This window comes from Ascaphus truei, chromosome 13, assembly GCF_040206685.1.
Source record: "Ascaphus truei isolate aAscTru1 chromosome 13, aAscTru1.hap1, whole genome shotgun sequence".
Lineage (NCBI taxonomy): Eukaryota > Metazoa > Chordata > Amphibia > Anura > Ascaphidae > Ascaphus > Ascaphus truei.
The window spans coordinates 15,349,695-15,365,348 of record NC_134495.1 but is presented as its reverse complement, the minus strand read 5'-3'; the positions used below and the strand labels follow the sequence as shown (position 1 = coordinate 15,365,348).

At 42.5% G+C, this 15,654-nt stretch overlaps 1 protein-coding gene across 1 annotated transcript in view; it reads left to right on the top strand.

The window, feature by feature from the left end:
- ADGRD1 (adhesion G protein-coupled receptor D1) overlaps positions 1-15,654 on the top strand; it is a 212,413-nt gene that overhangs the window by 112,094 nt on the left and 84,665 nt on the right. The window contains exons 14-15 of the mRNA XM_075569233.1: positions 3,344-3,417; positions 5,430-5,553. Coding sequence (XP_075425348.1) covers positions 3,344-3,417; positions 5,430-5,553 — 198 coding nt within the window. The remainder of the gene's footprint in view (positions 1-3,343; positions 3,418-5,429; positions 5,554-15,654) is intronic.

Below are 15,654 nucleotides of genomic sequence, written 5' to 3'. Positions count from 1 at the left end.
TTAGAAATTAATTTGTTAATTAAGTGTTAATTAGAGAAATCTTGAAAACCCAGCGTATTGGTTGCTCTTGAGGTTTGGTTCCTGCATTAGGGTACAGCAGGGCCCCACTCATACGGCTGGTTCCGTTCAAAAGGCCGCCGCCGGAAAGCGAAAATCGGTGAAAAGTGGAACATAGCATTTGCTATGTCCCCCGGGGATTTTCCGTGTCTCCTACCTGCGCGAACTCGGCTGCTCCTCAAACTCTGTAAACAAAGCCTGTCCTGTTTGTAACTATAACGTTCCTGGCGCCCATCTTTTCTACCTCAACACCCAGCTGCATGGACCCAGCACCCTGACCAGGTAATTACACAGCACAAGCCAAATCCAGAGACTATCTGATGTAAACTCCTTGGGAGCCGGAAAAGGAGGGTTACACAAATGTTAATTTACAACTTTTTTGGGAGGATAATAGGATCTGTATCAACAATAATATTTGACTTTGTACCATTTTTTTTGCAGTGCGTTATTAACAATGGTTTACTATGACATAATAGTGATCATTTTTGGGGCGAATATTTGTGATACCTCTGATCCCTGCAACTGCTTGTATTGTGTCTTTCTCTTAAAGTATTGCTAGAAATATATATATAATGTGGTGAGTTCTGGTGTTAGAGATTGCTGGAATTGTGTGTTTATTAATTTTCAACTTGTATCAGTAGTTTGGAGGTTGGTGGCCCCTCCTCCCAGGGTTTAAACTCACCCCACCCCACTTTTTAAGCAGCAGGTTTTTCCATGTACCTGTGCGGGACGGGTCTATTAAGGCCATTCTCCCTCCACTGCAGAGGAAGATGAGAATGTTCACAGGCAGTGTTAGGACCTGCATACTGGTCATGCCGTGACGTGGCTGCATACTGGTCATGCCGGGACGTGGCTGCATACTGGTCATGCCGTGACGTGGCTGCATACTGGTCATGCCGTGACGTGACTGCATACTGGTCATGCCGTGACGTGGCTGCATACTGGTCATGCCGTGACGTGGCTGCAGGCTTATAACGCTTTGGCCAAAGGGTTTAATTAAATGACCCTTACTTATGAGAATACTAACATTGAAGTATTTAACGATGTATTTTGTCACATTGGATGTATCATTTGGGTATTTTTGTCTGTTATTGCTAGAATTAAGCCAAATGGCCGACGGTTCATTTGGAACAGAAAACCCGCTTTGTGTGACCCCTCTGTGAACATTTTTTTTGCCATTCTTTTATCTGCTTCTCGCATCTTGTCTTAATACAACAGCTGCTCAAAGCAAAGCACGAAGAGGAGAGGATGCTTGCCTAATATTTTATTAAACAAGAGCATTTTCTGCTGTACATGTAATGTATTGACTTCTCTGAACCCTTAGGCAAAAGGGGTTTTTAGGAAATCAACTTTATCTCCAATTTTGTAATAAGATGTTCTAAGTGCAGATGTACGCTTTGCCTCTGTTCTTCCAATGTTACATTTCTCACAATTATCATGCACCTCAACCCTTACTGGAGGACTGGATGTATACAGTGAGACATAATCTATTTACGAGAACCCGTGGTACAAGTCTCTGCAGTGTTAAAGAGTTCCCCTTTCCTTTTACAACTTGCAAAATAATAGATTAAAAAAATCAATAGATTGCATCAATTGTGATGTGATGAGCACAATTTTACCTTCATCGCTGTGTCTGATTAATCTTGCGTTGTCGTGTTTGTTCTGGTGTTAATTTACGGTGGGGGGTTTTTTTAGTCACTTTTTTACCCACCATAACGTACGGTATTTAAGGTGTGGTTGAAACTTATCCCAGCTGCAAATTGCATAGCCAGGATAACCATCCTCACTAATGAGACCCAGATGGTTGAAACTGCGGTCTGTGAGTAGGTTTACTGGCTTTGCACTTCTTTAACCCAGGCTGTGCTGAACAAACTGCATAGAGGTCCATGTCAAAATGGATTTGAAGCAAAACGTGACACTGTATGCTCATGCGCATGTCATTACCCAGAATCCCTAGCTGCAGTGGAAGCACTGTATGCTAGGAGATGATGGGGAAAAGCAGGGTTGCAGACCTGTTTGTGACGTGTGAATGTGCTCACAAGTGGTATTTTCATTTGTTGGATTTCATTCAGAAAGCGGGAATTATTATTTTAGTTTATTTGTAAAGTGCCCACATATTGCACAGCGCAGAATGACATACAAATGCACACAGATACAGAAGGTAATGAGGGCTCTACTCATGAGAGCTTACAAACTAGAGGTGAATGGTGAAGATAAAATAAACCATTCTCGTACAGAGAAAGCACAGGATGTCATGTCCCGGTATACAATGTACCATAATATTGCTAGTTACGCACAGCAGCCTGCTGACTCACACTGTTGCGTTCCAGAAAAGAAGAGCCTTGCACATCTTCTCAGTCTTCCAATAAGTAAAGATAGTTTTCAAGATATAACTAGGGTCTGTAGATTACAACTAGGCAGAGCTAGACCATGTCCGATACTCCTTGCCTCTGATGACCCTGGCCAATCTAGAAACACTATATTTGAAGCCTGTTCATTCATCTGCAGCGGTTCAATGGACAGAAGACAAGTTTTTCTTAACCTGACAGCTTCTGAAAGGCGTTGCGTAAAACTTGCAGGTGTCATTGTCATAAAATCGATGGGAGTAGCGCAGTCAGAAGTAGCTCACAGATGAACTCGCACGCTCAGTTAAACCAGAGAAACATATTATTTTAAACAAAAGCCAATTGCTCTCCGTGGAACGGCTGCTTGTAGCTTTTCCTAATAGAATACGATTGCAGATCAATGTTTTTTAAATGAAAAAGTCCTCCCTTGCTGTAACCAGACTTCGCAGCTATGTTCTTTGTACAGATTAACGTTTCCATACTGGAGAAATTCCTGTCGTCTGTTTCTTTTAATAAGACCAAGAAACACTTCAGTCCCACTAACTCATTTCCATTGTAAGTCTACACATTTTCCAGTGTAAGCCACACACCTCTTTGATGAATCCTTTGGTAGTTTTCTACTTTGGACAAATATGGACAAGTAATGTTTTTTTCTGGGCCTCTACTGTGAGTTTTCAGATGAATTGTTGACCTCTCCTATGATAAATGGTTTGGCCTGTTTGTGCTTAGAAGGAAACTGAGTTATCCATTGAGCTAGGGACAAACTGAAGGTTTAGACATCTAATATTGGTAAAAATGGACAACATTGGGGTAGTGGTGACAAACACACACGGTGGACCTGAAACTACATAGAACCAGAATCTGACCTACTACACCGGGTTATAAACATGACTTTTGTGCTCTGTGTTGGCCACTAAGTCGTATCGTTTTATTTCTTTCAGACCCGTCGACTGTACAATGAAGCTGTAAACAGCAGTAATAATGTCCATCTGTACTGTGCATTTCTGGACTTCAGGTAGGTTGTCGTTAAGAAATCCAGAAACATACCAGGATTCCATGACTGCACGCATCCCTCTATACTGAGCCACTGATTTGAGCCACCTGTGCTGAAGCAGGGATATCCTGAAAACCTGAGCTGTGGGGAAGTCTTGGGGACTGGAGTTGAGAACCCCTGCTCTATTTATTTATTTATTTATAAAATGTTTTACCAGGAAGTAATACATTGAGAGTTACCTCTCGTTTTCAAGTATGTCCTGGGCATGGAGTTAAGATGACAAATAATACATGGTTACAAATACAGTTACATAAGTGAACAGGGTATACATTCCAATGAAAAAAAAAACACCATATCAATATAAGTTAATGTCAGTAGAATATTATTACCAGGTGGAACTGTGCATCTCAAACAATTCCAACTTCGACTATCATAGGGCCAAAAACATGCATAAGGATGGGCTGTTTTCCAATGCTTGATGGGATATTGTACCGCTCTTTATAATATCAGGGTTTGCCAGCATTAGCAATCTCAATTAGATGGCATATTCCTGTATCGAGCACATTAGCTGGCTTCTGTTATAACCAACCCTTGCATTTACTGATGTGTTTGCACAGCCCCAGTTTGCTTGTTGTACTAATTCACGTGTGATTTTAATTCCAATAATACAATGCCACACTAATGGCAGCGCACGCATACTAAACAGAGGTAACATGTATTTGCATTTGATTGCATTTCACAGCTGGAGCACACATGCCTGCCCTTACAGTTTGCCCTCAGCATCTGTACATTTATCAGAAAACGGACATTTGCAGAATATGAGCGGGTTTCACCGTTTATCCGTAAGAATGGGAATGTGATTAACCATTGTGATCAGTGTCACCAGCACATTAACATTTACAAAGAGGCTACACTAATATTTAAAATAGGGCTCCAGCATATGAAGGCTTGATGCTCCGATCCTTCAGTGCAACACACCCACAAAAAGTAATACCGGAGACAGCACATCATTAAGTTGGAAGGAAAGGTCACAGCTTTATTTTTTAACAGCATCTGTTAAACTGCAGGCGAGCCCTAATGTGTTAGGCCTTTGCTTCAATGCGGCAAAAGGGGGGACCTCCTCACCAGCTAGCAATTGAGCGTACTCCTTCCCCCACCCCTCCTATAGCGAAGGGGGAAATCCTTGCCTGCTGCCTATCGGCTGCACTCCCTCCCCTGCCCGCTGACCAGGATGCGTTGGATCTTCCTCCCCCTTAGTACGGCTGGCGCTCTGCTTTTTCATGTGTTAACTAGGCTTAGCCGTTGCCTCCAGCCTGTCGGTCGGTTCTTGGGGCTCTACTCCGGCCCCCCTGTACAGTAGATGCCCGTGTCTTCAGCATCACGGAGCGTGGCGGGTGCAGCAGTTCTGCAAAGCTGCGCTGAGGAAAACCATGTTCCTGTTTGATAAACAACATGTTAGCATTGAACATAACATTGGGGGGGGGGGGGAATTTATCAATTTCTGGCCCCTTAGCCCTGTGTGCCCCCTTTTGAACCCTTCTAGTTCCCCATGCAGCCTAGAGGCCAGAAATTGGGAGGGAAGTGGGGGGCGCCCCCTCCCTTTCCCCTCAGCCAGGTCAAAGCAACTTGGTCCGGCTGTCACGGCCATTATGGAGCTGAGGACCCATGCTGGGACCTCTGGCTCTTCTTTATGTCAGTTTCACTGAATAGTACCTGGGAATGTAAGGGGGAAAAGTTCAGTAGAAACAATGTATACATACACTGCCTAATGCTTCTATTGTATGCATAGCCATCATTGAATGTGTAGGTGTAGAAGAAATATGTGACACCAAAAAGCTTACAATTAAATGTTTTGTGCCTAAGGTACAAGGAAACAAAGTGACTTGCCAAAGACGACCAAGAGATGACATTGGGATTTTAACCTGACATTCCTACTTCAATATCTGTGTTGTTACCACTAAGACGCTTTTTAGCCAAGTTATATGAAATTATTCCTCATCAACCTTATTAATTCTGCTCAACCTTTTTTGCAGTTCTGGTTCCGGTATCTGGTCCAACGAGGGCTGTGTCCGTGCCAGCGGGAACCTAAACTACTCGGTTTGTCTTTGCAATCATCTCACCAACTTTGCCATTTTGATGCAGGTGGTGCCAGTGAAGGTAAGAGCCACCAGCGACACCCAACAGAACAATGTGTCCGGTATGTCTATACTCCCACATAGTGCCCAGCCCGTTACCCAGCATGGGCACTCTACTCTTTTAATTAGCATATTCTTTGCTATGGTTGGATATTGGCCACATGGCACCTTGCAGTGATATTAGTTCATTACCCTTATGCCCATTGTCCAAACATTTCAATACTTATCAATTCATGATGCTGTTTAAAATAAATGTTCTCATTGGTGCAGCATGTTGCTCAGCCTTCTCATACTTTCTGCTTTGATTCTTTCCTTGATATGTTATGCTGTCTATCTATAACTAGCAATCTCATTAATTAGGCTCTTATCATGAACTAAGGTTACATGTAGTTTGGAAAGGCTAATATCTTGATAGAAAGTTACAGTTAAGGAGTTTGTTCCATTGTCTCTGAGCTACTTTAAGCTATTGCAAATATATAAAATAACAGGAACATATAGTGTAAGCTTTGTGCTATTCCAGCATATACTGCTTGTGGGATTTTCCTTTACCCCGCTGTCATTTTACTAAATGTTCATAAGCGAGCAGCTTTTGGCCCAAACTTTTGGAAAAGTCGTAGGGTACTTGTCCCAGTGGTCAGGGCTCAGTGGCAGATGGACTGTTGTATATAATGAACTATAATATTCACTAATGGTGGTGAATAGAGCATTGATAAAAGCTACGTGAGACTCATAGGAAACCTGTATATATAGCTGAACAGTATGCAAGTCTCTGTGATTAGATGACTGACCTATATATATACCATAATGGTCAGATCAACCATATCACTGAAACAACTGTACAAGTAATAATGTCCTGGATTGAGACAGGTAGAGTACTCACACGTGTAGCAGCTCACACCTGTTGCATGCATGCATCACGCCAGAAGTGAAGAGAGAAACCGGTCCGTGAGGTCCAAGTGCGGAGCACAACAAAAGTGAAGAGAGGGGGCTACAAACCAGCAAGAACCAAATGAAAAAGCTTTATTGCATGGCAGTGAGGGGTACAAAAACTTTTGGGAAGACAGAGAAATAGTGGCAGGAGAAACCCAGGTTTGATGTTACTTTGCCGGCTAGACATTTCGCAGTTAGCCTGACATATGATCTTTTGTTAAGCTTCTCTGCCTTTGATTTTCACAATTCCTCCCAATGCGAGATGAACTTTGTATTTCTTTTGAGTAAAATTCCACCTACTGTCAGTTTTTGCGAGGAGGTTACCAGCTTTAAATACATATTCCTGACCTCCCTGGGGGAAGATGGAGGGGTTTCCATGGAGATGTCGGTCATTTACGTTAGCATCCTTCCAAGCTTTAGTGCATGCCCAGCTACGATACGTTAAACATATATTCTCTGAATGTTAGAAAATACGGATTTGTTACCATCAAACAAAAGCATCCTCATGATTCAAAGTCAGTGTGCGTGTTTCTATTCTAAGAAGAAGAGCAGAGTTTTACACGGAATTATTCCTGGTGCATTTTGGGTTATGACGATCTACATATTGCCTCTTTGATGACCATATTGTTCTATGAGATATCCATTTCCCAAAACTACAGATAGAGGTGACTGTTTCGGATTGGCTAAGCCAGATGCGTGTTGCATATAGGTCTCCTGGGGCAGAGGCAGTTGGAAACAACATGAGTTAAAATAGCTACCTAACTCCAAATATTACCACCCCATGGGAACTTGTACTAAACTATTTCCCTCTCACTACACACTCATGTACTCATTTATCATTGAAACGCAAGGTGATGACACTCACCGGTGTGAAGGGAAATCTCCTGGAGATGTGGGTGACAGTCCAAGAACAGAGAAGCTGTATTAGTAAATAATTATTATTTAGACTATATTACATACCTCACATTAATGTCATCGGTGGAACCTTCCTCATTGATCATCTGACACCTACATACAGCGTACAATTTCATGTTTTCAATTCTTTCTCACGAGTGAGGTCCCAGGATGGGCCAACAGTTTGAGATGGAAATACAGTAAATATATTTTGGGAGTTTTTTTTTCACGTGTAATAAACATGTGTGTGGTTATTGGATTAACTATTTTTAAACCCGTCACAGACAGTTAAAACGTCTGACTCTCCTGACATTCCATAGACTATTGACTGTATAGGAGACCCATCTGGAATACCAGTATCGGGGGTGCTGACATTGATTCATGATTATCTAGTATTCAAGTCAACTGATAAATACTATTTTTGGATGATTATTACCGTTTATTGAACTGGTGCCAACATGTTCCACGGCGCAGTACAATGTGTGAGGAAGGAACATACCATTGTATGACTCAAGAGTACATACATGTTAATACAAACTGAGACAACAGGTAGGAGGTCCCTGCCCCAAGGATCTTACATAGAGCAGTAACAGGGTATGCAGAGCTTTACACAGAATTGTGCGGACACCGGGAGTACCTGCCCTGCAGAGCTTACAATCTAATTTTGATGCCTGAGGCACAGGGAGATTGAGTAACTTGATTCACCCACTTCAAAGGCAGTGCTATTATTACTGAGCTACACCTGCGGCCCCCTGATGGGATGCCTTTTGCACGTATTATTTATGTATAGCACACAACACTTAGTGCATGATGTTATTCAGGGTTCAGTCTAATCCCCACAGAAGAGACCCCCCCATGCTGCACAGGTTCAAACAACACTTTGTGTAACACTTCCAGAGAAATCCACGAGGCCCTTTCACCAGGCGGAATATCTTCCATTTAAAGCTGCAGTTCAGTCAATATCCTGCATGTGTGTTTTTTTAATAAATCAGTTCTGTAGTAAGAAAAAATACTTTTAGCATTTTCCGTTTTTAAAAAAACAACTTTGAAAGACCAATGTTCTTGTATTCTATTTTAACAGCCATTTGCTAAGGCACTGCCCCTTCATGTCCTGTCACAAGCCCTGGCACACCCCTTTGTCAGCCCTGCCCTCCCTCTAGCACTTGTCAGTGCAGGAGTGCTCATGAATATTCCTGAGCTTCCACTGCCAGTCAAGCAGATTATAAACAAATCCCAGCTTTTAATATGTCACCAAATTTCGACCTATCAATACATGGAAAATGAATTGACCTGCAGCTATACTGTTCTTTAGCTAATTAGAGATTGCACACATGAAACTATTGAAGTAAAAAAAAAAAAAAGACTGAACTGCAGCTTTAATAGACGTAGAAGTGAAATAATGGATAATAGAAACAGCTTCCTGTGTAACAAAATGATCTTATATTACACAAAACAAATTAAGCCGGTTGAGCACTTAACGAGGCTCCAATTACATTTCTAAAAATATAAAGCAGAGATGATAATCATTCCCCGCTTATCTTATTTCCCTCTTTGTTTCATTATTATTTTATTATTATTATGGATCAGCTATTTTTGGTTTGTATTAAGCCTGTATTGCAACATGGATCAAACTTGAGCAGCAGAGTGTGTGGGTGGGTAAATACAATAAAAGATCTGTTTAGAATGGCCGTGTGCTAGATGTGTCAGGGTGATGCATTGCTGGCGTTTTTAGCACTGAAAATAAAAAAAATTGCCATTACACATTTCTAAATAAACCAAAATGAGCTTTTTTTTGTGGCTTTACTTATGTCAATGAGATGATGTGGTTGTCACGTTAATTCAAACCAGTCTTTCCCCGTGGCAGATTGTGGCGTCTTGGGGATATGAGGAACGATTCTGGCTGTCCCTTTCCGTAGCTGGCAGAGTTTAATTTAATCGTGGGGATTAGAGAAAGTTATTGCTCGATGTATTCACCTGCATGTTTAATGATGAGTTATTTGGGGAAGTTTGTTCAGGGCTGTCTATTACCGCATCTCCATAAAATTCACAGAACCGTGCCAAAATCCACATTATTTCTCTCTGTTGGGAAGCACTGTGCAGAACAGAGAGCAGAAGGGAACTCCGGTCTATTTGCATATCATTTATATGAGATATTGTATTGCTTTTTTTTTATTGGAAAGTATAAATTGTGTCCAAATAAGCATGTCCATCATCACACACGTATACAAAGACAGCGTTAACTGTAATTTCATGTTCTAATAAGCTTGTGAACACATTCACATGTCTCAGACAAGTCTGCAACCCTGATTCTCACCATTATCTCCTAGCATTCAATGCTTCCACTGCAGCCAGGGATTCTGGGAAATGACATGCAAATGAGCACAGTGTGTCACCTTTTGCTTCAAATCCAGTTTGACATGGCCCCCCCTATAAGCATATGCCCGCCGCCTTATTTAATGTGTGGTTGATGTTCTAATAAGAATGCTTCAAGTCTGGTCTGAATTTTCCTTGGAGAATAAGGACTTATATTATAAATATTTCCCTAGTGAGCACAAATCTGGCAATTTCCACTTTGATATCTTTGTAGAAAAAGATATATCCAGAAATAAGAAAAGTTTCTGAAATTTAGAAGACACCACTAGTAACTGTATAATTATGTGATCATCTGTGAGATTTACTTCTGGATCCAGAAGCTACTTATTTGCTAGCCATTTGTCCCAGGACATACTTGAAAATTAGAGGTAACTCTCAATATATTACTTTCTGGTAAAACATTTTATAAATAAATAAATGTATATTGTAAAACTGCATTTGCCGCTTGGCACTGAAAAAGGTAAAACCCTTTCTTCCAGAGAGGAATCTATACATATATATAAAAGGCTTAAGATGTCTGCAGCTCATTATGATGTCACCAGTATGATGTCTTGTGCCAGATACATAACTTACCAGGTACAACACACAGTGACTGACTTGACACACCAACACACAGACATATACATATATATATGAATGTATGTATGTGTATATATATATATATATATATATATATCTATATATTTATAGTCTTGAGACAAAAGATGGCACTGTGTGCTCATTTGCATGTCATTTCCCAGAATCCCTTGCTGCAGTGGAAGCACTGTATGCTAGGTGATAATGGCAAAAAGCAGGGTTGCAGACCTGTCTAAGACATGTGAATGTGCTCACAAGTAATATTTTTATATGATATATATATATATATATATATATATATATATATATATATATATATATATATATATATATTCAACAACTGGAATTCCTCCTCAAATAGGGGAGAAGACAGCAAGGAGGAGAGAGAGACAGCAGGAGAGGAATGACAGCAAGGAGGGGATAGGACAGAGAGACAGCAAGGAGGGGGGAGACAGATGGATGACAAGGAGGAGGGAATGTAGAGCAGTGTGCACATGGGGTAGGAGGGAATGCGAAGAGACATGAAGGTGAGTTGGAGGAGGAAACAGAGAGACAGGAAGGAGAGGAGGAGACATGAGATGACTAGGAGAGGAGGGAGTGTAGTGTGTACAGAGAAGAGCAGGCTATGTCCCCAGTACATGCTGCAGCGCGCGCTATGGTGTGGACTGCAGGAACAAGAACTGTCCCTCAATGGGGCCGTACCCACTAACTCCCTTGGCCGCCACCGCGGTGCACGACCAGATTTTTCTGAAGACAGTAAAATTGTCTTTAGAACTGGCGATGGAGCGCTGGCCACGCCCCCGCCAGTTCAGCCAATGAGGGTGAACCTGCCGGGTGATGTCATGGCCGCCAATTTCCCAAAGAAGAAGCCTGTCTCTGTCCCACTGACTTGGTACAAAGACCTGAACTATGGCTCATTCGATGCAGGGAGGGATGAAATGAATGAAGGGATGAGGTAAACATGAGAAGGGATCAGGAGGGTGGGAAATCGGTGCTTAGACATTGGAAACCATTTCCTGGGGCAAATAATTGGCCATTCATCATTTATTTATTTTTCTCTTTCAGAAAAAGCTGGTAGGGTATGGAGCGCTTTACATAGGATGTTGCAGACTCAAGAGTCCCTGTCCCATAGAGCTTACCATCTAATTTTGGACACAGGGTCACTGGGACCTTACACTGGGATTTGAACCAGCTTCCCCAGTGCTAGGGTGGCCAATTCCAGTCCTCAGCGGACCACCAACAGGCCAGCTTTTAAGGATATCCCTGCTTCAGCACAGGTGGCTGTCATTGTCTGAGCCACCTGTGCTGAAGCAGGGATATCCTTAAAAACCTGACTTGTTGGTGGCCCTTGAGGACCTGGCGTTGTCCACCCCTGCACTAGTCCTTAATCACCGAGGCTCTCCTTCATCCCTAGTCACGTTTCTGTGGGGTAAAAGTACACCAATATGAATGGAAACAATGAATGGTGCTCAAAGCTTCCCTGATATGGAAAAGCAGCAATCACAGCATATTAAATAGGGACCAGGGAATGCATGGATAGCACAGTGGTGCAGAGACAACTGGCCGCAGCAAAGAATAAAATGACATTGTTATTCATCATTGGACCAACGTTTCAACCCATAGGGAACCTTCGGTAAAAATGTGATCTCAGCCTTTCAGGGACTTTTATACTGCGGGAACAAACACAGTGAATCAAAATAGAACATGGAAGGGACAGACCCCAAAGCTTATTATATAAAAATATAACTTGTTTCATTTACATTCAACATAACTTTTACATGTCTCAGACCGGTCTGCAACCCTGCCTTTCCCAATTATCTCATAGAATACAGCGCTTCCACTGCAGCCAGGGATTCTGGGAAATGACATGCAAATGCACACACAGTGTCACCTTATGCTTCTGTGCTCATTGGCATGTAATTTCCCAGAATCCCTAGTTGCCGTGGAAGCACTATATGCTAGGACATAATGGGGTAAAATACAGGATTGCAGACCAGTCTGAGATTACATGTCTCTAGGTTCATGTGGTTTAGACAGGCATATCATTCATATGTTTTATTTGTGTTTTTAGTTTTATATATATATATATATATATATATATATATATATATATATATATATATATATATATATATATATATTATCAAGAATGCCTATTCATTTTTTAAAGGTTTATGCTATGGTGAAATAATACAGCTTGCGTATGCTTCAGTGCTTACATCATACTGTAGATTAACTGAAATAGGAGGGGGCCAGTTTCTGTACACCCCATTGCAGGGTCTGGCACTGGGTAGCGTGAGATAAAGCAGGAATGAGGGGGACTGGGAGGGAGAATGTGAGCCTGTGTGGAAGATGCTGACAGTTACTAGATGATGAAGTACTTGCCAGTGTTACCCAATAGAATGCTATTTTTGTTGTCGGAGAAATGTATTTCGCTATATAACAAGTGCTAGCAAATGAGAATCTTTATCTGATCTGTGAGTAACAAAATCATATTGGCAAATGTCTCTTATCACGTTTTAGCAAAAAAAGAACATTACAGGGGCCATTCGGCCCCATTACGGGAAATTCATAACGGACGTGGTCCCTCGTAACGGACAAACGTGACTGTTCTGTACTGAACATCCAGAGACCTGGAAGGGTTAGGAAGCGCCGTGCACACGATTACATCTCTGGAAATGTCTTGCTTATCCGTTACAATGTATCCACACACGCCCAGGACCGATATGGCTATTGCATGGAAATGTTCAAAGTTAACCCTTTGCAGTGTCCTAATGATGTACCAGGTACGTTATTGGCACTGGCTCATTTTATAGGAGGTGAACAGGCTGACAGTGAAGCCCCCCCCCCCCTTCCATTTCCTGTATCCATGGCCTGGCCGTGTCGTGATTGCACCTGGAGTAATCCTTATACCCTCCAACATTTCCCAGATTAAAATAGGTACACACATATCTATTATACACTCCCTGCCCCAACTCATATACACCCCCGCCCCTCTCATATACACCCCGCCTCTCTCATATACACCCCGCCCCTCTCATATACACCCCGCCCCTCTCATATACACCCCTGCCCCTCTTATATACACCCCCGCCCATCTTATATACACCCCCGCCCATCTCATATACACCCCGCCCCTCTCATATACACCCTCGCCCCTCTCATATACACCCCCGCCCCTCTCATATACACCCCCGCCTCTCTCATATACACCCCGCCCCTCTCATATACACCCCTGCCCCTCTTATATACACCCCCGCCCATCTCATATACACCCCCGCCCCTCTCATATACACCCCCGCCCCTCTCATATACACCCTCGCCCCTCTCATATACACCCCCGCCCCTCTCATATACTCCCCGCCCCTCTCATATACACCCCCACCCCTCTTATATATATCCTTTAAAAGGAGCAATCCAAGCGGGTGAATATATATGGGTTATTTTTTAAATAAAATTGAAGCAGGGGGTCTCTGGAGCAGAACCTCATTAATTTCAGCTCTGGGGACCCCCTGCTTCCAGAAATACTTGCCTCCGAAGGGGGTGCCGGTATCTCCTGCAAGTTTAAAGCTCCCGCTTCATGTGGCCCAATAGGAAGCCGCACTGGATGACATCACAGCTTCCAATTGGCCCACAGGGCGCGGGAGCTTAAAATAACAGCCATTATGTGATCACCTGCTGGCTGAGCAGGGTGGCTACCGGCACCCCCCGCTATGGAGAAAAGTATCTCCAGTAGCAGGAGATCCCCGAAGCTGAAATGAATGGGATTCCACTCCGGAAACCCCCTGCTTCAATCCTATGTTAAAAATAAAAACGCAAAATTAATGTGCCCGCTTGGATTGCCTTTTTAACGCAGTATTGCCTGTTTGGGACTTGGGGGACGCTGCAAGATTTACAGCAAAAGAGAACTATGGCAGGAAGCAGCCTAAGGTGCACGTGGTACAGTGCCCAGCATTGATTCCAGCCTACATTTGATGAGATAATAATAACTGTTTGTTCTTGTATAGCGCTGCTGGTTTTACAGAGACATTTTGCAGGCGCAGGTCCCTGCCCCGTGGAGCTTACAATCAATGTTTTTGGTGCCTGGGGCACAGGGAGATAAAGTGACTTGCCCAAGGTCACAAGGAGCCGACACTTTGAATTGAACCAGATTCCCCTGCTTCACACTCAGTGCCAGTCAGTGTCTTTACTCACTGAGCCGCGCCTTCAGCCCATAATAAATAAATAAACATTATATTAAGAGACAGATGTTACAAAATAACCGCGGCTATGTCATGTACTTTGTGTGCTTTTCCTCTTTATTGAATTTCCCATGCGCCTTGCAGAGAAGGACGGGTGTTTCCCGTGATGAAGTGGTCTGCGGAGTGTTGTAAACCAATTATAAATTGTAAATGAAATTATGACTTGTAAAACTAATGTGCTGTGCAGCACTCACCTGTCCTTCCAACAGGAAACCTGCCACTCCATAAAACCGCTCTAACATGTCTCGCTAATAATCCTGCGTTACTTGTTAATGTCCTTTCCTCAGCATCTCACACTTTTCTGATTTCTCCCCAAGGCCCCTGTGTTCTGCCCCGCGCTGGGAAAAACTGCAACTCTATCCAAATTAACCGATGAATGAGACTGGAATCTGGTGGTTGGATGTACCTCTCCACATAACCACAATGCAGAGCACAATAGGACACAAACCTTGTGATAAGAGACGTCTAACTTGAACCATATGGCAAATGTTCTGAGTAGCTCTATAATAAGGGTAATCCTGAGACAATAGTTAAATGCTACATATCTGCCCTTGCAGCTGTGATCAGTCCACGCCTGGGGTAACCCTTATTTTGGGAATGCAGTGATTGTGCTCAGATTTACAAGCATGCGGCAGTGGGATGTTAAATTGCTGTTGGCCTGTGAGGTTAGTGATTCATTTTCCCCGCAGGAAAGTGGCGCTTGTTTGTGCTGTAGTCTCTGCACTGCTGTGTTTTTTTTTTTTGTTTTTTTAAAATCAATTTTGGGCAGAAACAGAGTTTACCAAAATAAATCAGATTTGGACTTTTTTTGTTGTTTAAAGTAGCAGCTCTATTTTAGTTTGTAGAACACAGGCATGAAGGTGTAATTATTGTTATCGTTCAACCCTGTTACCCGTTTATAGCACCGGAGAGGTATACAGTGCAGATGTCCCAATGTCTGTATATCAGTATATTAATATATATACTGAAGGGGTGGCTCAGTGAGTAAAGACATTGCCGGATATTGTAGTAGCTGTGAGTTTGTTCTTGTAAAACCGAACATTAAAACTAGGCGAAAATCCATATTCTGTATAACAAATTGCATGATTTCAATCGCACCTATAAAAGTG